This window comes from Hoplias malabaricus, chromosome 10, assembly GCF_029633855.1.
Source record: "Hoplias malabaricus isolate fHopMal1 chromosome 10, fHopMal1.hap1, whole genome shotgun sequence".
Lineage (NCBI taxonomy): Eukaryota > Metazoa > Chordata > Actinopteri > Characiformes > Erythrinidae > Hoplias > Hoplias malabaricus.
In genome coordinates, this window is record NC_089809.1 from 22182924 (window position 1) to 22208328 (window position 25405).

The 25405-nt window shown below is 39.6% G+C and overlaps 1 protein-coding gene across 1 annotated transcript in view; it reads left to right on the forward strand.

Annotated features, from left to right (window-relative positions):
• Positions 1 to 25405, forward strand: part of ldlrad4b (low density lipoprotein receptor class A domain containing 4b) — a 75255-nt gene that overhangs the window by 14870 nt on the left and 34980 nt on the right. Inside the window, exons 2-3 of the mRNA XM_066683212.1 lie at positions 10009 to 10649; positions 23374 to 23514. Of these exons, the coding sequence (XP_066539309.1) occupies positions 10610 to 10649; positions 23374 to 23514 (181 nt within the window). The 5' untranslated portion in view covers positions 10009 to 10609. The remainder of the gene's footprint in view (positions 1 to 10008; positions 10650 to 23373; positions 23515 to 25405) is intronic.

Genomic DNA, 25405 nt, shown 5'->3' on the forward strand with positions numbered 1-25405 from the left:
TCGGTCCTGTCGTGTCCCCAGCTCCTGTGTCTGTTCCCATCCTGTCCTGAGTCCTGTCACCCATTGGTTTGTTGTCCTGTCTTGTTTTCCGTGCCCTCTCCTGTGCCAGCTCCTGGGGGGTTTAGGAGTACGCGCCCGGGAGTTGCGCGTCTTGGGGGGGGCATCTGTCACGCCTTCGTCCTGTCAGTCTGTTGTCCCTGCCATGTGCTTTATTTGCACATGGCTCTGTTTTGTTTATGTTCTAGTCTCCGCCTTTGTCCCGCCTCCTCGTCTGTCATCTGTTAACCCATCCTTCTCGTTATCTGTCTCAGGTGCGTCTCGTCAGTGTCTTGTATTTAAGTCCCCTTCCTACACTTCCTGTTTGTTGGTCATTGTTCTATTGTTCTCATGTTCTCTCGTTCTTTCGTTCTTTTGTCATGTCAGTCGTGTTATCCGGTCTGTCTCTAAGTTTCCACGTTGTCGTTTCATTTCCTGTCGTCTCGTTCTTTAGTCTGTCTGTCCCGTTTGCCCTGATTTGCTCCTCGCGTCCCGTTTAACCTGTTTGGCTCCCTGTTTGTTTTCGTTATGTTAAAGTCTCTTTGTTTTGTTATTATTCTTCTTTATTAAATATACTGTGTTTTAGCGAATGCGTCCGCCCTCAGTCAGTCCGCTCCGTGATTCCTGACAGTTATGATAAACTAACATCTGTAATGTTTATGCTAATTTGCACAGTTTCAGAGTGGGTGGTCTTTTTAAAGAGATGGCCCTCTTTACTCATTGCTGTCCAACCATTTAATTTAATCGAACAAATACTTAGGTGCTTAGGTACTTAGGTGAGTGCGTGACGTGTGTTCACCGCGACCCTGATCTAGATAAGCAGTTACTGGCAATGAATGGATGAAAAGCATGTTGTTAGCAGTGTCATTTGTCATTGCCATAGCATTGTCATTGTAATGCACACGGCACGGTGGTTTGTTGGTTAGCACATTCACCTCTCAGCACTGGGGTCTTGGGTTCAAGTCCCATCTGGGTAGAGTCTCCATGTCCATGTGGGTTTCTTCCAGGGTTTCAGGTTTCCTCCCAGAGTCCAAAACATGGATAATAGGCAACTCTTTAAAAAAAGAACCAAACAGAATAAATAAATAAACAACCTGTCCAATTGTGAGTGATTGAGTATGTACATAAATGAATATCCTGTATGTGTGTATGCCAAGATATGAACTAAGTGCCCGAGGCAGTCCTCCAGGTGGACGGTTGATGCTGGTTGAGAGGACACTGTGTGCATTTGGCTACCGTTTCTCATCAGTGTGTGTTGAGCCTTGAACAGAATGGATGTTGTTTGTAAAGCATCCTTGGGTATCTAGAGAAGCTCTATACAAATGTAAATATAAATAATTGCATTAATAAATTTGGAAATTTACAGCCAAATGCAAACATTGTTGTGTAAAAATTGGAGAAGCACTGCTGTGTGAGTTCTTGGCCAATGCTGAGAATATTTTTCATGTAGATGAAGATGCAGATATTATAAAATTAAGACTAATTGTGCCTGCATTAGCATTTCAGAATAAGGAAAATAATTCATATTAATTAATATGTTCAAAGTTAGAAATATTGCAAAGTCAGTCAAATGCAGACTTTAAATAGATTAGCCCAACTTTGTACTCTTCCAGCATGCAATGTATTTCATGCAGTTTTGGTTAAAACGGATGCTGATATTTTTCTTTCAGCACATTTCCGTGAATACTGACATGACTCCAATGTATAATCTTAAAATCATGAAACTTTTTTTCTCAGTCAAGCTGAGCACTTCAGATAAGAGAATGCTTATTGGCTTGATTTAGCCAAGAGAAAAATGAAGCGCTCCTTCAAATGCCACTTTACTTGAGGGAATAAAAAGCCTTTTTCCACAGAATATGTTGGCATATTAAATTAGACGGCAGTTTCTTGCAAAAGTGACACAACCTGGACCTAATTCTGCTTTTCATTTTGTAGTAGGTAAAAGGCAATGAAGTCTTCTCTGACAAAGCAGTGTGCAATCTGTAAAATGGATTTGTGGATTTGGCAGGTCATGATTGCATTATCTCAGCTCCCTGTTTTAAATTGAATCCCATCTGAAGAGTATTTTATTCGACCAAAAGGCTGATTTTAACTAAAATGTCTCTAATCACACTCATCACCATCACACAACCTTGATCTACAGAGCGCAAAATGAGATTGCATCTTCAGTTAAACTTTTCTTTTTGCTTGAGATGTTATTGAATACTTTCTTGAGTATTGCTTCACACCAGTTTGACCCCTTCACACACACATTTTTAAGTGACCCATTATATTCCGAACGGTGTTGTAGTAGGTAAACCACTGCTTACGTGTTTTATATTCCTCCTCAGATTCACCTGTACAAATTATGAAAGAGAACCCATTGGGAATATTAGTGGAGATGGCTCTAGTTATTATAAAGTGTTTATAAAGTGTGGTCAGGCTCGGATACAGTGTAAGAAACCTCTAGTGCCAACCAAGAGCAGAGTTCTTTCGTCGTCCAGTATCAGGCTGTGTCTCTGGCTCTGAAGCAGCAGACCATAACAGTGTTTCTGATGTCATCGGCTGAGGCAGAAACAATGCTGGAGCTTTCACAAGGCCCTTCCACGTGCTGTTACTGTACTGTCTGCCCTACTTTGTGCACTCTTCAAAGTTCTGTCTTTCAGCCTCACCCAGAAACATGCAGATAAGCAGATAGTTGGTTTAAGCTCAAAACCTGGAGGCGTTTTCATGTTTCACGTTGGTAGGCTTACCGAGCACGTAAGGGTTCTGTTGTTTGGGCATTGGTGATTTGTAACAAACAGCTGCAGCCTGCATTTATTCAAGAAAAAAAGGTTAAATAACATTGTTTTGTTTTTAATATTCATTTTAGAAGTTGCTTTTTAGATTTGAGGAATAGTTTCACTATTTAACACTTGCTGTATATAAGTTTTAAAATCTTAGAGTCTTTAAATAGGTCCCTTACAACAGTGAGGACCATCTTGCAGCTGAATTATACAAACTGAAAACATAGAGGACCATTAACTGACTGAGAGATGATGGTCTTAGTATCTGCAGTCGTTCCAGTGTCAGAAAATAAACTAGCCTTTTGTGTTATTTTGGGTTTGGGTTTGGGTTCGGTGAAAGCCTGTCATTGGCGATGGAATCGAAACAGATCTGTGTGTGTATGTGTGTGTGCATGTTTTTAGTAAGTGAAGGTTATGAAGAACTCAGATTTTCTGCAGGCAGGGGAATGGGCTCGGTAGGGTGCTTTCTTCACATTTTCTCTCTCTCTCTCTCTCCCCCCCTCTCTCTTTCATTGGCATCTTCTCCTCCTCCCTTTTTTCCTGCTGGTGTTCTTTGTTCTCTTTCCAGTCTGGCAGCCAGACACTCAGTCACGCCTCACCAAATCTCCAGGACTCTTTCGCTTTCTCCTGTCTCTGCTGCTGACCCACCTGTTCCTCACCATGCACTGCAGTGGCCACACTCTCAGATGTCGTATGTCAAAAAAAAAAAAAAAAGGAACTCTCATTAAACTGCAGTTAATGTCTGAGTTTTATTAATGGACTTCAATAGCTTTTTGAAATAAAATCTATCTTTCTAATACTACCTTATCATACATGACCCTTCTAAGTCTACATTTGCTTGAAGTAAGCCTACTAGCTGGATTACAGCCCATGTGCTGTTTCTGTTTTTAGCACACACTACACTCTATCCTGTAAACCCCACAGGTGATGAGGTGGGGAGAAAAAAGAAAATCAAGACCACAGTCAGAAATACACAAAATCCGGTCAGGTTTTCCTTTTGTGGTTGTCTTTCTGTTTGCTAAAAAATCAGGTTTCTTCAGCCGACAGAATGTTTCAGATGGATACAACAATTTCTGTGATAGTAAACTACATCTCATGTCTCATATGCTGACTCTACATCTCATGTCTCATATGTTTATGCTGACTGTATGCACTCATTCCCACTGTTTTTCTTGAAAAACATGCAAGGCTCTAAGGATGCATTGTGAGGATGGTGGCTTAATGAAGGGATCAGCATACGTACTTGCCTTGCCCTTTGAATTACACTGTGTTTCTACATTGGAACCTCCCTTTTTATATGTAAAAACCCCTTTGAAATGAATATTAAACTGTGTCCTCAGTGTTTTTATATTGAACTTGCAATTTCTCAAATTACACCTTCTTGGTCTGCTTGCTTATAAAAACAGTTCTGGACCTTAAAGCAACACTCTGTAAGGTTTGGTATATTTGCTCATGGGCTTTCCCTACAGTTGCTGAGCCTGGAGTAGCAATAACAGAGGCTCTATTCTCCCTATTATAGGTCATTGGACCATCACAATGATGTTGAAGCAGTAAAAGTACTACCTAGTGTTGCTTTCAGTAGAATCATGTACAAATATCTATTTTCCTTCAGTTGTTCAGCCCAAAGGGATATGAGCTGCTTTAGCCTGTCGTTTATAACAGCATCAGAGAAACATTCCACTTTCTGCCAGGCTTCCTGATTACTTGTAGAAATGGAGCCTAAAAGCCTAATATGTGCCATCAATATTTTAACAGGGCACCACTCCCCTCTGCTTTTTGGGACTTGAACCTACATCTTTGGTCAGTCACTTGCCAAGAGCCCAAAACTGTTACCAGTTGTTAACCAGTTCTTGTCTACAGCTAACATTGGGCTAAGAAAAATATAATACATTCTTTGGTAAGTTTATTTGAATGAATTACTTGTATCCAGTGACATCCTCTAATTATTTTCCCATTACATTTGAATTCGGTTTCATAAAATGTCCCCTCAGAAGCTTGCATCACACTTTATAGAAAACTCTTCTCACTTTTCATCACCACATTTCTATATCCTCAATTTAAAAAGGAAAATATATTCTGCTTAAAACCACTCATTCACTCCGTGAAAAATATGAAGTAGGGTGCTTTGTCGTTGTGAGCATTTGCCGAAAAACACAGAAACATAATCCAAACTGGAACTGAAAATGTCATGGGTTTCATGGAACACCTACTAATCCAGATGGTTAAGGCCTGTTCACTCAATTTGCCAGCTGAGCCAAGTGTTTTGCCAGACAAGTTTGAGTGGCACAGCGTCTCAGCATGCCATCATTGGCTATTTTATCTTTTATATGCTGAGCTGACTCCAGGTGGGGTTGAGAAAGGAACACCTGGGTACTCTAGAGCTTTGAGTGAGCAGGGCAAAAAATAAATAAATAACCATTTCACATGAAACCAACATTACAACCTATACTCAGATCCTTCAGAACATTACAGTAACACTTTGGCTGCATTCGTTAGCAGGGTGGTACTATGGAGAAGTTAACCCATGACTGCAAATTATCATTAGCTACAGTAGGCTACCTGTTGGAAACCTGTTGCAGGCTGCTTCTCATGAAACATAACTGGGAAGCTGTTTTATTTCGACGTTGATTAATGAGCAAGCTGCGTCTGCTTTCAGTGCAAAACAAAGATTACCTTTTCTCCTGCGGTCTCTAGCATTTTCCTCCCCCCCCTCCACACACTTCTGATTCCACATCTCTCCCTCTCTCTTTCTCACTCTCGCTCACTCACGCTCTGTCTCTCCCTTCCTTCTGTCTCTCTCCCCCGGGCAAGCCGTTGTCTCACCTTGGCTGGCAGGCTGGCTGGTGCGATTGATTTGGCGTCTGGCTGGGTAAGTCAGCTCGGTGCAGCATTGCCTGCATTAGCTTCAGCCTGATTTCACCAGCCACAGGGAGACAGACAGACCCCCTACTGCGATCACATTACACATCCACCAAGGCAGCACGCCTGCACACGGGGAGAATAGCGTAATCATCTTACTCCATGCACTCTCTTAGGCATGGGGCTGATGTGTTTTCTCTCTGGTGATGATTTCTACAGGAGGAGAAGGAGAACTAAGAGCAAAAGGGAGGGAGAGAGAGAGAGCAAGATTTTCTTTTGATGTAATTCACTTCTGTCTGCTTCTCTAATGTGATCTCTATTTAAGCAATGATCTGTCCATTAGAGCTATTGATGGATAGTGCACTGAATACGTTGGCTTACAAATTGGGGTCCAAGTAATATTAAAAATGTTATGAATACCTGTTTTAATTTGTAACAGGGTGTATATATTAATATCAATTATTATTTATAGAAAATGCTGATTTGACTGAATTTTTTTCACATTTCTTAATCTCACGTAGCAGAAATGTCCTGGGATATCATTGTAGCACTAAGTGCAGTTTGTCCTTCATTTCATCACTTGTATAATCATATACAGAAGTAGCGTATCAGTTCTCATGAACGACTGTTTTTATTACTATTTAATTTATGTTTCTGGACCACACCATTAGACAAATTGTCTTAAATGATATGGCTTCCTTTGTGCTGTTATTGTTGAGAGTTTCATTCATGTGTGTTCCTGTTAGGAGCAGTGAGGTAGTACAGCATGTGAAGCACTTGCCTTCTTAGAAGGTTTTCAGCCATCATTCAGACACGGATCATGAACATAAACACAGTTTTTGATATATTTATTTTTAACATTTACGTGGTACACTCTTCTGGGGACAATCGCCTTTGTCAGAATGCTCTTTGAAAAATGTTCTGTGGTGGGAGGGTCCAAGGGGCAGTGCATTGCAGAAACATTCCTCTCTCTTCTTCGAATGGAAAAAAATGATGTTAAATTGGTTTGGCTTCATTGGTTTTAAACAGAGATATTTGACAGAATACTCAACTTGAACAGTGTGTTCGACAGCATGAGGCTGAAATGTTAGGTGATCTGCAGGTAAAGGAACTGCTTCAGGAGGATTTTAATCAGGCAGAAAAGTCATTTTCACCTCCATAAACCTCCACCCATTAACGTGAGAGTGTCAACCCTGTAAGCAGACAGTGTCAGGTTAGTGAGGAGCACATAGTCAGACATTGCTCTCAATCTGTAAAAGATTTTTGGCTTTGGCCTCCCCATCCTCACTAATACAGTGCTTTAGGGCACTGACAATGGAGGGTTTTCAAAAATGTTCTCCAAGGTGAAGGTCTGTGAAACTGTTGTCAGTACTGTCATATTTGTGAGCAAAACTGGGCTTTTCAAAAATGCTGATGCACTCTGAGCTATGCAGATCTGTTTCTGTTAACATAAGTAGAGTGTTCAGACAGAATCACATGCTGTGCAATCTCAGGACTGTGTCTGTGTGTGTGGGAGAGAGAGAAGGAGAGAGATAATGAATGCCATTTTTTTTTCCCTTTAAGAAATCGTGTTTGTCTATGCACCTGATCAAGGGTCATGAGAGGCAATAGAATGAGAGACTGACTGAAGAGACATTCTGAGCTTGTGTGTGTGTGTACCAAATACGTAACTACATTTAAGCCTAAATAAGCTACTATTGTGGCAGTACATGTTAATCCATAAAGTCCTCAGTCAAATGCTAAAATCCTCTCTCACACTAGTCTCATTTCATTTGTACCAGGCAGGGGGTGGGAACTTTTTGCTTGCTAATTTACATACTGTGCCTTTTCATTGTAAAAAGACAGACACGTGTCATCTGCGCCTAAAGTTCAACACAAAGGGCACAGCAGAGGCAGTTTATATATTTCCAAATATGAAGCCAGGCTGCTATGTTGTATCATTAGAACACTGTACAGATCAACTGTTAATGAAAGAGGAGAAAGGGTCAGAGGATGCAGATACTTTTTTTAAAAGCACAAAACGCTTGGTATTACATTTGTGGTATTATAAGCTTGGCACCTGTAGCGACCTCCACCCATACTAACATCTGTTAACTCCTCTAGAGTAAGGGTGCATACACACACACACACACACTTGGCCCGAGTGACTCGTACTGGGCCGGAGCACGGCTGTCACCCCTCCCCACTCTTCCACTGACCTGCGCTCACACTGCAGTTAATGTTCAGGGCCTGAGCAGGCGTACGTCCACAGGCTGTGGTTTTTCGTTTGGAATAAAAATTTGCACAACTCAGTGGAGTTCATGATTGTACTTTGTGGCTTATTTGGAGCCATTTTGTCGACAGAGACTCTCTGCACTCTCAAATGCTTTTGTAGATTTATTGTAGTCATAACTGCGCATATAAGAAGATTTTTACAGAGGCTAATGGTCTGAATTTGATCAAATATCTTCAACACACCCTGGATGGGGTGCCAGTCCTTCACAGGGTGATACACACACACACACACTCGCACCTACTGACTTTTGAGTCGCCAATCCACCTACCAACGTGTGTTTTTGGACTGTGGGAGGAAACCGGAGCACCCAGAGGAAACCCACACTGACACGGGGAGAACACACTAAACTCCTCACAGACAGTCACCCGGAGCGTGGCTCGAACCCACAACCTCCAGGTCCCTGGAGCTATGTGACAGCGACACTACGTGCCGCACCACCATGCTTCCCTTTTTAACAGCATGGAACCCTCAAAATAATATCAATATCAGCCGGCGTTGTTAAGCTTTTCACATATTCTCAATACCTGGCATGTGTTGACATGTTAGGAGCTGAATTGTTTAACTCCACATTTAATCCTGCCCCGTGTGTATAGTCTGTAGTACCTTGGTCTCCCCTATCTACAAAGTAGTGAGTGTCCTTAAATGGCCTCAGGGTGTGTATGTGTGTGTGAACGTGTATCTGTTTGATTTGGACGCTGTTGGATTGTTTCACAGAACAAGGCTCAAGCTCCTCTGAGGCAGCGTCTGCGTGTTGGCTGAGTGTGTTTTCCCCGTGCAGCTGGGCGGTGTGGTTCATGTGAGGTGAGGGAACATGCTCGGCAGGGCCAGGCCTATTGAGTACTCACTGCTACATCAGAGCGGGTAGCCGGTCACACGCTGAGACCCCTAATTGCTCTCTGGGTCATCTGAGGTTAGGCAGCACATTGCAGCAGGGCTGGGGCTTGCTTATGAAGTTCTCAGGACAGACTGCTTTTGTTAGCCATAGCACAGTAATCCATTTTGGAAGGCTAAAATAACATCCTGATCTCGAAAGAAACTGCCAGGTTAGGCTGGACAATATGGTCAAAATATATATCACAATATATTTTTTTTATTTTGTTTGATACAATATAATTCCATATAAAATCCAATGAAAAACTTCCAAGAACAAACAAGAAAATTACATCACCGTCAAACATATTGGCTTTGTCAATATTAACATTTTTAAACTAAATTTTAAATTGAATGCGTTGAACTGACGTCAGTGCCCTGTGATGAACGTCAGTCAGTGACAGATGTTGTTAATAATGTATACTGAAATACTGAAAATGTGTTTGTCATATCATTGTTATTGAAATATTTCATATTGCGATTGTATATTGAATTATTGTTCAGCCCTAATGACATCTCGCAATATTTTGTCAGACAAACATTAGACCAGTAATGCCAAATTTAACATGTTTATCAAACATTCTGGTCACATTGATGCTAATACCAGTTATAGATTAATTATGCTGTATTAGTAATGACACATGCAGTTGTTCAGTGTTCTGTAAACACTCATGTCTACAGTTTGCCTAAAAAGAAACATTGTTTATTACACCAACAAAATGTATAATGAAACAATGTTCTCATATTGCACACCTCTGTCAAAGGGACATTTCAGGTGAACACCCGTTACTGTTCTGTTAACATTGTTATTAGGCTCATCATCTACAGTATTTGAATATAAACTGTCTTATGTAGTAGAGAAAATATCAGCCTCTGAGTGTATTCTTGGTGTGCCGTTCGACGTGCATGTCGGGTTATCTGCAAGACTCCTTTGCCTCCCTTTTTCAGGCCACCACAACTCGGTTTCAGTTCACATGCAATCTGTTCTTCTGTATGTGTTTTATTTTGTCAGAATTAATGTCTTTTTGGGTACAATTAGTTGTTAATCATTGTGTACATGATGATAAATTATTCTAATACTAATATCTCTCTCTCTCTCTCTCTCTCTCTCTCTGCTGTATTCTCTTGTCTCTCCTTTTCTCTTTCACCTATTTCACTGCCCCTTTTCTGACTTACTTGCCCCCCTCCCTCTTTCTGCTGCAGTGACGGTGTTTCAACGTTCCCTGGTGAGTGTATTGACGCTGCACTCTGAGGGATGAGCTGGCATTCTGATTAGAGAGCTGCTGAGCAGGGTTCACTCCCCTGAGAGCAGCAGCAACAACACACCTGCCTCCAGTACCTTAGACCTGAGAGCCTCACTACACCTTCATTGACCAGCGCATCTACCTGTCTGGATCTCTCTCCGTCTCTGTCTCTCCTCTCTCCTCTCTCTCTCTCTCCCCATCCCTCTCTAAAGCAGCCATGGCTTGTGTGCTGTGGCTGGGGGGTTTACGGTGTTCTCTGAAGTAGAGGTGTGTAGGTTGCTGTGGTGACCCTGCCCTGACCTCGGTGGAATACACACATCATCTGGCTGTGCTCTGCGTCATTTCCCTGTGTCCCTGAGCTCAGCTAGCCTTTTTGCATAGTGCTGCCTATGAAGGGGTCATCAGCTGGCACATAGCCGGAACCGGTACTGGAACCGGCGCTGTAGAGCTATGGACTCTTGAGATGAGGATGATGGGAGTGCGGTGGCTGTGTCGTCTCCAGCAGCCCTCACAGGATCGGACCGGTTAACGACGGACGCGCGGTGTGCTGGAGGAGCAGTATGCAGGAGGCTGATCTGCCGGCCACAAATGCTTTCACAGGTAAGGAGCATTTCCGGAGAGGGGAGCATTTCTTATTTAGGGACACATTTCATTTTATTTTTACTTGCTTGCCTGGCTTTAAAAAGTTTTTGTCCTCAAATAGCATCAAGCAGCACCACATTTGGCATGCTGCTGGTAAATCTAAGTTTGATTTGTTCCTGCAAAACGCTGAATTTCTTAAAGCAGCCAATCCTTTACTCCAGTGATTCTTCCTCAAGTTATGAAGCAGCCATTTTGCTGAAACCTAGTGACCTGAATGTATGAATTTCTGTATATAAACCAATTTTAAACATGGTATTTCTCATATGAGGGACCTGCCTTTGGAGCATAAACTGGTTAATTTGTGTAGTACATGTACTAATCTGTTTTACATGGTCATTTTTTTTAATATATGGCGTTGGCTACCCATTTCAGCTTGGACTCAGTTACCTCACTGTTATGGGCTTCTGTACAGTAAAGGCTGTGTGCTGTAGCTGACATACTGTGCGTGACAGTGCAGCAGAGATGTGAGTTCAAGCCCCAGGGGAGCAGTGTGGAGGTTACTCCAGAGAGACACAGAGAGTGCGATCAATAACTGCAAGGTTAAAGGGTGTGTGTTTACTACTCAGGGTTCAGATCAGGTGAGAAAGCTGCCTCTGAACTCCAGTTTTGTTGACTTTAGTTGGCATTTGACATTTGATTGTAGTGATATATCACATACGTCAGACCTCCAATATTAAAATGTATCGTTTTTTTATTGTTATTATTAGTTTTTTTTTGTTTGTTTGTTTTATTTTGTTTCATTATTTTATATTTATATTTAAAATAATGATGGTTCTTTACAGATCATTGTCAAATGAAAAACATGCATCTCCAAAATATCCATTTTACAGGAGAAGGAAAAAAACTTATATTTCAATAGAAGTCAGTGTAAAAAGATTTATTCCAAGTTATTTTTGAGCTATTGCTTCATTCCTCCTGAAATTTTCACATAAACTGAAGGACAGCTGCTGTGTTCAAATAATGTGGTGAAGTAAAAAAATGACAAATATGGAGATGCATGGTTTTCCTTGAACAGCGTTGATATTGAAGCATTGTGGATTGGAAACTTGTCGTTTATGATCTGAATGGTAAAGATTTAACTGTTAATTCTCCCCTCTGTTCAGTAGGCCAATGAACGTGGGATTTAATAAATAAATTACATTTATATACATATACATACAAAAAATATCAAAATAAATGTTCTATAATAAAAAGCTCAGGTGCAAAAATACCTAAATGCTTAAGACAGAAAAAAAATCAACGGTCTAATCTACCATCTTTCATGAAAACAGAAATTAATCGTTAACAGGAATTTCTTTTTTTGTGCTTCTTAATGTCTCTCAGACTAAATCTTAAATTGCTTTCTTATTCCCTGTTTGGTGCACTAAGCAATTGGGCAAATGTGGCTAATCACCAAATGACCCTGTTTGACACACTGTGCACTGTGTTGGTGCCGAAGCCAGTGTTTAGTACTAACGTACTGCTGTATACTAAGAGCACTGTGTTGTTATAACCTCCTCAACTATCTACAGAAATCCCGCCTTTTCCTCAGCCAGTGGCCACTCTGCTGACTGGGGCGATGTGTGCAGTTACCCAATCAAAGTAGCTTGACTAATGTAGTAGACCTATAGAGAAGATGGAAGGGGTAAAAAAAAAAAAATAACTAAATAAATAAAAACCTGCTCCTCCAGCACGAAATGAGGGTCATTTAAAGGTTAAAAACAGCCTGGTGATTTTGTTTCCACTTCTATGCAGGTCACTTTGTGTGGCGTGTAAAACAAGATTAAATTTATATTCCGTGTTTCTGTAAAAGCTGGGAATTTTAAAACAATTTAATATTGAACAAGAATCTGCTATATGTTGTTTCTCTTCAGGCTTTATTTAAAACTTTAAGATTTTCAATGCTTTCACTGACCACCTTGATTACAGTATAAACCATTTTATAATTTGATGCTTGTATATTTCAAAAAAAGGTTAGGACAGAGACAAAATAAGGGTGAAAATAAATATGTTTATATATTTATTTATTTTTTCGATTTCACAATAAGATGAATATAAAATGCTAATAAAAGGAACATTTACTAAAGGCTCGTTCCTTACAACCATGGAGGGGTCATGGCTCACCATTTTGTGCCAAAAGTCTTGTGAGAGAATTGTCAGATATTCACACAAGAACATTTCTAAATGCAAGAGCACAAAGAGTTCAGGTCTTTCACCATTTGCTGAACATAATTTAAGGAAACTTTGGAAAAAAGTTTTCATTTTACCCAGTCTGCCGCTGCATAAGAAATGTAGCCACAAGCACTCTAATACAAAAAGAAGCATGTGTGTGTCTTGCAAATATGAGAAGATGCTGTTGATGTGGAGGCGTTTATTGAGAATTTAGAGACACCTGTTGCCATCAAGGTGCCATCTTTTCCCAGGACGTCTGTGGGTGTTTCAGCAAGATAATGCCAGGCCTCATTCTGCACATGCTACAGCAGTGTCGAGTGTGTGCTTGACTGACCAGCCTGAGGTCCAGATCTGTCTCCTGTGAGGCATCATGAAGAGCAGAAGCAGACAGAGTTTTTAAAGGCACTGTTTCTGCTGCCTTTTTTGACACACTGTATGTTGTGGGAAGGCAAATAAGCACCAGATTTTATTAACATTTTTGCCTCTGCATTACAAACTAAAAGGCCTTGAACTGATCAGAGACCACCCACAGACTGTATTTGTAAAAGAGTCAAGAAGCAAAAACCTTGCACTCAGTGAGCTTATTTATTTGTTCTTAGTCGTGGTAATGGAAATGCTCTTACTTCGTATTCGTGGGTTTTTCTTTTAGATTTGAAATAATATCACTGGATATATATATATATATATATATATATATAAACTAATATAGGCAGTAACAGTAAGGCAAATAATTGCTATAAGGCTATGTTGTATTAATCACACCAGACCTAATCCTGTGGTTGCTTTTTGTGATGGATTGATATGGGGGCTTTTGCCAAAAGCCTCTGAAAAATCAAACTGTATACCAACATGCTACGGATGGAATGATGTGATGTTGCAAACCAATCTGAAGCCACTGCATATAAGACAAAAGCAGTCTTTGAAACATGGGAACAGTTGGACACAATGAACATTTTATGCTTGAATGTAGGAAACACATCTTTTGAGATCTTCTTGAAAAATGGACGACACAGTCTTGCAAACAACCGGATTTAATAGATCACCCTGTTAAGAAAGCTACTGTCACATACAGACAAATGCGTTGCCTTGGGTACTAAACTTAAAAAGGCAGGCAAACTGATCATACGAGAGATAAACAAAGACTTTATCACCTCAGAGATCAAAACTGCTTTGGTCTGAAGGTTACTTTACCACTGGTGCCTAGCATAGTGTGCGAGTGCTAGCAGTGGGGAGATTTACTCTGGTGGAGAAGTGCTCATCTGATAAGTCTAGTAGCGCAAAGGAAGCTGACACGGACTGCCCAGAATGTAGTGCTGGTTCGAGGTACAATGTGTCTGTGCATCATGATGTATTAGTCTCAGTATGAGGTTTCAGCCACATCAGTTTTTGCTTTTTGTTTATTATACATTCAGTCAGACCAAGCATTAAACAAAACACACCAGTAAAAACAGGAGATAGGTATTTAATAGAATATTGCACAAAAGAAATGAATTTGTCCACCCTTTTGGTTTTAAGAATCGATTGTTATCTTGAGTCTGCCATTCTTCGAGTGTTAGAACGGTGTCCTCCCAGCAATAGGTGTTCTTAAATGTGCTACAAACATTTTGATCCCCTTCAAAAAAACACAGGCATCCCCTGGTAATATTCACACAACAACAACCCGAATTTTTAAGAGACGGAAGAATGTCACTCTCTGCTCTTGCTTGTTTCAGTCCCTTTTTCCACCTTAAGACATTATTCAGGTTACTCCTACCACAGTCTTACTTTCACACTGCATTGCTGCATTGTGATTGCTTGCAATAGAATAAACTTTTAAACATGATACAGACCAGATGCTGTTTAACAGATAGAAGTTGAGCAAGGCTTATGGGATGTGTTTGCATTTGCATACCAGTGAGTACATATGTACGTACGTATATAGACAGAATCTGGCAAGTCTGTGTACTTTGAGTGTATCATTAAGGGAATGGATATCTGGTAACAAGCTGTGCCATGTGTACGACATACAACAGATTTCGTGCTAAAGACAAAAAGCTGCAGCTTTGCAAAACATGATTAAGGTAAATTTATGTATGTTGCAATCTATGTAGCTTTTAGGACTTGCCCTTTATTTATTTATTTATTTATTTATTTATTTATTTATTTATTTATAATTTGTTTTATTATACACTTGAAACGGGTGGCTTTCCTGGGACTATCAGTGATGGACAAATATTCCAGTCTCCTTTATACACATACAAAAGTAATTTTGATGGGCACCGTAGCCTTTGACAGCCATGCTTGACACACCAGTAAAGTCTTTTGATTTTGTTTGCAGCTGTCAGAAGCTGCTGCATTTTTCTCACCCTCTCCAAGCACATATTCATGATTTAAGGAAGTGCAGAAACATGGCCCTATGCATGGAGGCATTTATCTAAACCAGACGGGAACACAAGCAGACTGGGTGTGTGTTCTCACAGGAAGCGACCAGACACATGAGAAGGAATTGGGGTGTGCTGATGCAAGATTTCTCCCAATTCACCTTGAAGACTAATCACATTATGTGTTCTATCAGCACTTGAGTGAAGCCTGGCTGGCAATTAGCCAGTGTCTGATGAAATGATCCACACCTGAATGTCCTGGATGTGGAAGAGGCACTTATGTGGCTACGTGGCTGATTGTGTGTTAATCAAGAATACAATTTCTACAACAACCCTGAAAGACAAACCTGAAAATTTGCTTGTGCTGTAGCCTGAACACCAAGGTGTGTGCTTGTGTGGTGGATGTTGAATTAGACTCTAGCGTACCTCACAGTCAGTTTCTTCATATTGGAGACGATATCCGCAAAAAACACTGAATCGGACATAGGTGGGGAAAAAAATGAATGGTGATTGAATGTTCTGAAACACCCCACACACTTATATTATGGTGTTATCTGTGTATTTCTTGTGGGTAATTAAATTGTTTTAGTAAAAAAAAAAAAAAAAAAAAAAAGAATTCGTAGACTGCTTTTAAATACTCAGCTCAAGTGGAAAGATTATTTGTTTCTGACTTTATTTTGAATTTGACTAGTTTGGGCTCTGTTTTTTTTTTTATTTTATTTTTTTTTTTTATTTTTTTATTTTTTTTTTTTTAAATGGGAGTTTTAAGTGCTTCCTGTGTTTAAATTCTGCATCTATTCTTAAACAGAATTGTCATAGCATTTATAGACTTAATTCTTCATTCAGGAAAGTGTCTGGTTCAGCTGTTTTTTCATGTTATTTTTTAAAAAAAAGTCAAATTTAACTGTCATTAGGATATTCCCCGCTCTGGGTGACTGTCTGTGAGGAGTTGGTGTGTTCTCCCCGTGTCCGCATGGGTTTCCTCCGGGTGCTCCGGTTTCCTCCCACAGTCCAAAAACACACATTGGTAGGTGAATTGGCGACTCAAAAGTGTCTGTAGGTGTGAGTGTGTGAGTGAATGTGTGTGTCTGTGTTGCCCTGTGAAGGACTGGTGCCCCCTCCAGGGTGTATTCCCGCCTTGCGCCCAATGATTCCAGGTAGGCTCTGGACCCATTGCGACCCTGAATTGGATAAGCGGTTACAGATAATGAATGAATGAATGTCATTAGGATTCAGTGTAATCTGACTCCACTTTAATGAACCTGGTCTCTGCCTAAAGGTAAGAGAAGTTTGGGAAATGTGCTATATAAATTAAACTTATTTATTTATTATTATTATTATTATTAAGAAAATTTTAAAAAATGGGAAGATTGGAATGAAGAAAAATGCTGTTCCTAAGTGTGTGCTCACTGCCCCAGTGTGCTTGTGTTTGGGTGTTCACGGCCATGGATGCGTTAAATGCGGAGGTACTGTTGTGCAAGAAAATTATTTTGTTTTTTTATGTGAAACATATTTTGTTTCAAAGAGGAGAGCCTCTACGAATCATCTGACAGGAGTTCCCACCTCCCCCATGGGATTCGTTAGTTGGAACTGATAGTTTAAGACAGTGCGGTTGCTTGGAGAGCAGCAAAACATAGGTCGGTCACAGTCACATAGGATCACAGAAATTGTCCTGTTGTGATTGTGTTCTTCCGTATTCCTCCGACTTTTCAGTTTGAAAACCAAAATTAACCTCAAAGATCGAACTTAAGTTTTGTGCAGAAAAGAAATAATTGATCAGAAACACTCATAAAACATTGATCTGAAGCATGAGCATGCCGCCCAAGCTCAGAGGTTTGGAGAATCAGGAGGTTCACCAGCGTGAAATCAATATTTAAACAGATAACACTATGACACTGCTGAACAATGAATGTAAAGGGCTATTCAGTTTTGTTTGTGTACATTTATATTCTTTTGCAATGATGATTTTTGTGACATGTAAAATAATCCTCCTGTTGCTATCACAGCATAGCACTGAAAATATTGTTTTTGGCAGTGGACATATATGGGGCAGAACAAAGAGGATTTCTGCATATGTTTCATAACATCATGTGTTTGCTTTCTGTTGGTACATACCAATGTTGGATTGATGGCAGCTGAAATGATTAGACTGTTAAGTACTGTCCGACAGTTGTCGTTAAATCATGCTGATACTCATTTACATACCTAACTCTCACAGTAAGTGATTCAGGTTGGTGGCTGCTAAAATATTTCAGAGCTAGTCTGGATAAAGCTATGTGAGCAATTGGAAATGTAGTTGAGGTTTGGCCATTCTCCATGCAGAAGAGATGAGTTTCACTGGGAGTAGCAGGCGGAGAGCTGGCTGTCCTTGTGGTATAGAGAGAGGAAGAGAGAGAGAGAGAGAGAGAGGAAGAGAGAGAGATTTTGCTTCAGGACATAGGAGGCCAAGGTCAGTCCAAGTTCCTGAACTATTTATTGGCTACCTCCCACCCTCTCCTTTTCCTTCTTGCTCCCTCATTCTTCCTCTCCTCTTTGCCATTCCTTTATCATATTTCCCAGCATGTCATGCAGGTGTACAGTTCAGTCGCCACATTCCTCAGTTTTATTTGGCTTTATCTTTTATGATGTTACACCCTTTTTCCCCCTTCAGTCGTTCCTTCTCCTGCCCTCTTCCTACCCCCCACCCCCTTCTCTAGCAGGCTGTGTGTTTTCTCCCCTGCCTGGAATGGAATGCAGGGAGAGAGGGAAGCAGATACGGAGCAGCATACTAAACCACTCCTCTCAGTCTCCTACACAGCAGAGGCCTTCGCTCCCTCTACCTCTATCTTTTTATTGATCTCTTTTTGTCCCCCCCCTCCACACACACACACACACACACACACACACACATTTTCTTAGAGTATCTATGTACATTCTCTACAGTAGACAGATACATATAACAGGTAGTGTTCTGAGGGGGAGAGAAAAATAAAACTTGGGCTAGCACAAGTGACCCGATTTGGATTTTTTCTTAACAGTTTGATAAACTTTGCCAAAAATAATGTGTACTACTTTATTTTCATTATTCATTATTTCTAACAAGTCATTTGACCAGGAGTATTCAAAATGCGTACAAATGTGTCAGCAGCTCTAGAATGAATTTGGAGAACAGCTGTTGGAAAGATGGTATGTAGATGAAAGTAAAGTCACTGAACTACTTCCATTCTCTGATGATATTGCATGGCTGGGTGGTTGTTTTCTTTTACATGTTATCGATGGGTGTGGTTATAATGGCTGAACTCATTAACTGTAAGTGTCCTCACACCTTGGCCACGTAATGCGTGTTTATTGTGTCTTTCTATAGTTTGTGTCACTCCTCGGCAGCTTGCCGTTGTATAAATAGTTACTAATGTTTGGTTTAACGTGAGCTTTGAGATAAAGTGATGAGATTCTTGCTTTAGTTATCCCAGGACCATTGTGGCTAGCTGTAGCTGGAAGCCTGTTGGTTTAGCTATAGAGATGCTCCCATGCAAATGCTTGTTAACATAATGAGAATGATATCATTTGGGAGGGTGGAGTATCAGCAATAACTGCATAAGGTCTGGCAGGGGAAAGTAGCTCCACGCCTTAGATGAGCACTTTAAAAAGCTGTTACTGAGATGAGGAGAAATTTTCCAACAGCTTAGTACAGTCCTATTAAACTTTGAGTTAATTTTGATTTTAGTGCTACTCTCATGATGAGGATGGAATTAAAGTGAGTCATTCATCCATTGTTTTCTCTGCCACATGATACTGTATGCTTAACCGGTGACATTGGGCTGATTGCCATCTTACAACAGTAAGACACCAGTTCAAAATCAGAAGCAATGATAAGAGTGTGGAGTGTTTTCCCAAGTGAGATTTTTTCTTTTTTTCTTTTTTTGGATTCTTCACTTAATATATAAAAAAATACTTTTTATCATTTATTAGCTCTCTTGTCTGTTCACATGCTGAAAACGTATGGAGAGAGATTAGTCCCAAAATACTTTACAAATGCATAAATGTTAATCCACCAATTAAACACAAGTCAAAAATATGTTTCACTATTCACAAATGAATACATCCCAATCCATGTCTCACAGTCTGCAATTTGTACAAAATCAGTTACATTCATAAATACATGTTTTTAGATATATCACAATTTTATGTGAAAATAAATGCCTTTGTTTAAAGTTACATTGCCAGTATTTGTAAGGTCGAAGACTGAAATGAAAACTAAAAACATGCATTTGTGAATGTGACTGTATTTGTTCAAACTGCAGACTGTGAGACACAGATTGGGATGTATTCATTTGTGAACAGTGAAACATATTTGTGACTTGTGTTTAATTGGTGGATTAACATTTAATAAATTTTACATAACAAAATGGGTCTGATGTGTTTATGAATCCCAAGTGTCAATAAATTGTTTAAAAAAAAAGGCATGGGGGGGTCTTTGTCTGATATACTAGGCTTTCTCTCTATTCTCACAGCAGTACAACAGCATTTTGGAGGTTTTTAGACAACAGAAAGAACTCTAAGTGTTGAAAAGCAAAATAGGTTTTAAGCATGCAAAGATACTGGAGAATCCTATGAAATTTATAAGTAAAATTTTTTTTTTGTTTTTTTTTTTTTTGATTTATTAAAATTGTGAATGTTGCCTTTAATACACAGTGATGCAATAATCCATGTATGTATATTTCTCTTTAAATACCTTGGACCTTCTGAGACACACTTGGATGCATTACTGATCAGAACTGGGAGAAAGGCACTGAATGTGTTGATTAATACCATGGTTAGAACAGATCTGCTCCTTTTGATTCCAGATCCCTTGGTGTTATTGCAAAACTTGAGAGTAAAGGGATTGTAGCTGTTTAAAGCAGCATTGTATTTGTTTGGCTCTTGTTGGTGATTCTGAGGAGAATTGGAGAGTATTTTTGTCACGTTAATTAATGTAACAGTCTGTTGCTGTGTTGTGTAGTGTCCTCTGGTTTGTTAATCTGAGACACCTGCCTTTTTGTTGTTGGTCTAATGGTTTAACACCACTTTAAATTGCCAGGTCACCAGGTGTAAGGCATTGTAATTGTGTTCATGCGGCCATGTACGAGTGGTGGTGCAGCCCAGACAGAAGGAGTCACTAATGACTGACTGGTCTGCAGAATATGTGACTTAATGCTAAAGATGACATCTGCTGTCTTATTACACCTCAAGCCTGCGCTCCACAGCCAGCCTCAACAGATTTAGACTCGGGTGATATTCTTAACCAGGCACACAGACTTGCTTGAAAACTCTGAAAGTCAAGATTTTCAGTCTATGTTTAGAAAAGTAATGGTTTTATTATTTTTTTTTTTTTGAGTTTACAGATGATTTTCACTTGTAATTTACAGGACCTCTTTTTCTCATTCTATCAATCTAGAATTTGTAAATGCTGGAGGCTGGAACATTAAGCAAGGTGAATTAGTTCTTACCAAAATTTGATAATTAATTCATTTTCATTGATCCAAAATATTGCTCTGTTTACAACATCAGTTATGTGTGTTCGCTCCTGCTGCAGTTATAATATTGATCTGTTTTTTTAAACATAGAATTTTAAATTAAGATCCATTCAGTCGCTGTTCAAAACAAATGTGTTTTTTTTTTCTATAATGAAAAGTGTCTGTATTATAGTACTTTGAATAAGCTCAGCCTTGGATCACAGGCGCCAGCTCACATGCAAATGAGCATTCTTTGCTTTATGAATGACCCAATAACATCAGAATGGCACTTCTGTAACAACAGTATTATGTTCTGACAGTATCATTGCAGGCAACAGTATCAAGTTGTCAGACTGACATTTAATACCCTCTTGATCCTCCAGTAGCAAAGTACAACAATACATGCATTTCAGCATAGACAGATCATGGCCTTTGGTAACGTTTGCAGCTAATATTGATTTAAGTTTTGCTTAGCTTGGTCTTGATGTTTTCTGACACCACTGCTTTATAGATTTCCTGAGGAGATTCTCAAACTGTGGCCATAGAGTTTATGGGTATTTTGATTTCAGTAGAATATGAAAGCATGATGATTTCCATGTGATTCAGCTTGTAATTTTAGAATATTTATATTAATGATTTTCTTCTTTAAAAGTACAAAGCTTTAAAATGAGTTATTCTTCATGGAATCACTACACTTAATCGTATTCTGTCATGTTCAAACTATTTAAACACTACATTGAATCTAAAGAAGGAATACACCCTAACATGATATCAGTTATTTAGTTGGTATTCTCTCTGTCTCTCATATATATAGTCTTACCCATAAATAGAGTTCCAATATGGTTCTATATGATATTTACATGATGCGCTTGAGCTGTAAACCCAAGCACGTGGGGAGTGACTGTCCAGAGCACTGGTGCATCAGTGGTCATTCCCTTAAACACACAGACAGACTGATGGACAAACAGGCAGGCGGACAGAGAGGCACTGCTATGGGGAATGGTCATGCTGCTTTGGTCTCTAAATAGGACCTCTGTTTTCAATCCTCCCTCTGTCTAGACGAGTGAAGAACAAGCTGTTGTGTTATGTGGAGGAGAAAAGGGCCGTGTCATTAGGAGCATGTCCCTGGAGCTGGGGTCAGGCCGATTATAAACCGCCTTCTGTGGTGAACACTGCTCATTTCAGAAAAGATGAGTGTTGTGGTTAGACGGGGAGAGAGCTTTATGTGAGATATACATTATGAGCCATGGTCCTCGTGCCTGTGCGAAAGTAGCTTTGCTTGTAGGATCTTGATACACAGCACCTCCACAGTGAAGTCAGCTGTCTGAATGACATAGTATAAGAGCTAATTTTGCCTTGTAGGTCTACTTCAACCTCTCAGCTTCAATCGTACACCATTACATGGTCTTGAGTATAGATACTTACTTCAACCTCTCTGTTTACTCTCATAGAAGTATCAGGGATTAGTCAACAAAACTGGTTGGGTGTTGTTGGAGTAGTTTAAGGAAACACTAAATGTGTCATATTGTTAAAGAAATCTGTAATGTAAATATGATGCACTAGTGCTGGGCGATTATGGGCACAAATCAGTATTGTAATTAATTGTACATTTTAACACAATTATGATTAATGAACGATTTTTTTTTTTTGACCCTCAAAGTTCAGTGGCAAGGTTTGTACTATAAATATGCTTCATTAAATATGGGATATTTTTCTTATGTTGCTGAGAGCTTGTTACTCTCTTTTTGAGCTGTGTGATTGTGCTTTGGTCACTGAAACTGTCTCTTCTCAGCATTTACATTTGACTTATGTTTGTTCAGTGACTTAATTATAGTCAAAACACAGCACGTCCAAACGTCGTTTGATTGGCCTCAGCGTTTAGGTTGTTTCCATGTGGCAGATAGGGGCAGAATAACGTGACTACAGCTTGGTAGTGTGGGGACAGTACATAAACACACAGTGGGGACATAACAGAATAAAAGAACAAAAAACACAGTTAAAAAATTGATGTAATCGATATAGACAAAATTATTTCGATTGGAAGTTCTGAATGTCCGTTTCGATTCTCATGGGTTGCAATATTTTTTTTTTTTTTGTGTGTCACTACTGTTTTAAAGAATAAAATGTCCATAGGAAAAATGTTAAGCTCACTTTGAATTAGAAACATTTTCCTTCCATTTTGTGATATGTTTCAGGGTATTAAGGAGGAGATTGTGGAGTCACTTGATTATATGTTAGGGGATTAGAAGGTGAATTTTGGAGGTGTCGATAAAACACACTACTGTAATGTTGTCTTTTAAGAGGTGTCATGAATATACTTACTATTTTTAAAGGCATGAATTCGCTATGCAAAAAATGGATCCTTTCTGATTTTATATTGATTTTAAATGGTCTGTCTCACTTTGTCCTCTACGATCATGACGAATTAGTAGATGACATAAAGATCAGTTTACGTATCTAAGTAATAACCAATAGGTGATTGATTTATAGAAAAAGTCAGTTTTGTTGCTTACTGATATAAATTTTATTGTAGGTAATTTGGATAAAAGGTCAATGCTGAATGGCTTGGCTTTTGATTTCTACCCCTTTTTGTAAGTCTTGAATTGAGGCTGTGAGTCAAAATGGAAGCACATCTTGGTCATTTTTATGTTTTACGGTCAGCTGAACGTTACAACCATGCTATTCATTCTTCCCTCTCAGAGTGCAAGTTCCTGTGCACTAATGGTCGGTGTCTGGACCTCGGCTCGCTGGTCTGCGATCAGCTCAACCACTGTGGAGACAACAGTGATGAGGAGAACTGCCCCGTGTCCACCCAGCACCCTCCGCCTGCCATCCTCTACTGTAAGTAGCTCTCTTTGTTCAAATCCCCTGTTGTTGATATCCCACTCTTCTGCTTCGCTGTTGTCTCTGACTCTGTTTTTCTGCTGTGGGAGTCATTCCACTTCTCAATGCCTTTGCTACTTTCTAGTCAGTGCTCATCAGAATGCTGTAAGTACACGGGTCCTGTAACCACCTGCCGTTCTGTTTGTTGAGATGAAGCTCAGATGAGTCTCTCCATCTTCTGTTCTTCTTGTTCTGAAATGAAGAGGAGAGAGTTAGAGAAAGAGTGCATTTTAGAGCTCTGCTACATCAATAGGCTGGGTGAAGGACACCAGGCAGAGGCTGTGGCAGCCAGCCAGTAGCTTTGATGTGCACTAGCCCTTTGTTAGTACTAGTTTAAGGACACAAAGAGAATAGGAAAGAGAGTGGAGGAGGAAAAACAAAAACCTTAAAAGCAGAACACTTATCTTGCCACCAGAGAGGCATATCCTACAGTATGCGCAACATATTAACTGCCCTTGCCACACAGTCCCATTTTTGACTAACTGTCAACTCAGGCGGCACGGAGGCGCAACAGGTAGTGTCTCTGTCTTTGTCAAAGTGCGCTTCGGGTCACTGTCTTTGAGGAATCTGATGTGTTCTCTCTGTGTCTGCCTGAGTTTCCACTGGGTGCTCCAGTTTCCTTCCACAGTCTATTGGATTCACTACTCAAATGTGTCCATAAAAGTGAGCGTGTGAGTTAATGTGTGAGCATGTGATGCCCTGTGATTGTCTGGCACTCTGTCCAAGGATTGTTTCTGTCTCGCACACAATGATTCTGGGTAGGGCACAGACACACTGCAGCCCTGAACAGGATAAAGGATTTATAGAAATTGAATGAAGGAATAAATGTTAACCTTTCACAAATAAACTGAATGCCAGTTGCTGAAAAAACACAAACAAACAAAACAGCAGCTACCTAAATAATAATGAACAAAAGAAAATTGGACAACTTTTAAAGTTATTTGTGTAACATATAATTGTGATTCAAAATTCAACATTCTTAAACTTATTTGTCATGTTATGGTAACTGTTGCAGTGTTAAACCAAATGGAGAAAAAAACAACTAAACATTAAGTAGTTTGAAAAGTGAAAATAATGTATTCATAACTTCATTAAACGAGTTCTGTCAAGGGAAAAAGTGCTGCACAATCATGTACAATGATGTGTGCTGTTCTTTGGCATAATATTGTATCCAAATGTATGCATGAGTTTTGGTTTATATGGATTATTATTCCAGTGTTATCATTCGTTAGCATGCTGTATTAATGCTACTTAAAATGTCAAAACAAAAAGCTGAATATTTGTATTTTGAATTACAGTTTATGTTTAAATAAAACTCATTCAAAGCTTATGTGCACATAAAAAGACCTGTATAAAATGGGTTAATCGTATGTATACTTGTCAGTTACAATATTAAAGGAAACATTAGAGATCAAGATGTGTGTGTCAGAAATTAATGAAGAATTTTTAGTTATGTATATCTGTACAAACAATAAACATTTATGTTAACGTGCAAAAATGTTGAAAAAAATCATTAAGGATCTGTTGTTTTTGAATTGCATAACGTTCATTCATTGTCTGTAACAGCTTATCCACTTCAGGGTTGCTGTGGGTTCGGCAACTACGCGGAATCATTGGGCACAAGGCAGGAACACGCCCTGGAGGGGGAGCCGGTCCTTCGCACACTCAAACATTTACTCACACACTCACACCTAGGGACACTTTTGAGTTTCCAATCCACCTATCAACATGTGTTTTTGGACCATGGGAGGAAACCCTCACGGACACAGGGAGAACACACCAAACTCCTCACAAGATGCCATAGCGATTTATTTCTAGAAGATGAAATGTGGCTGTGACTAGATGACCT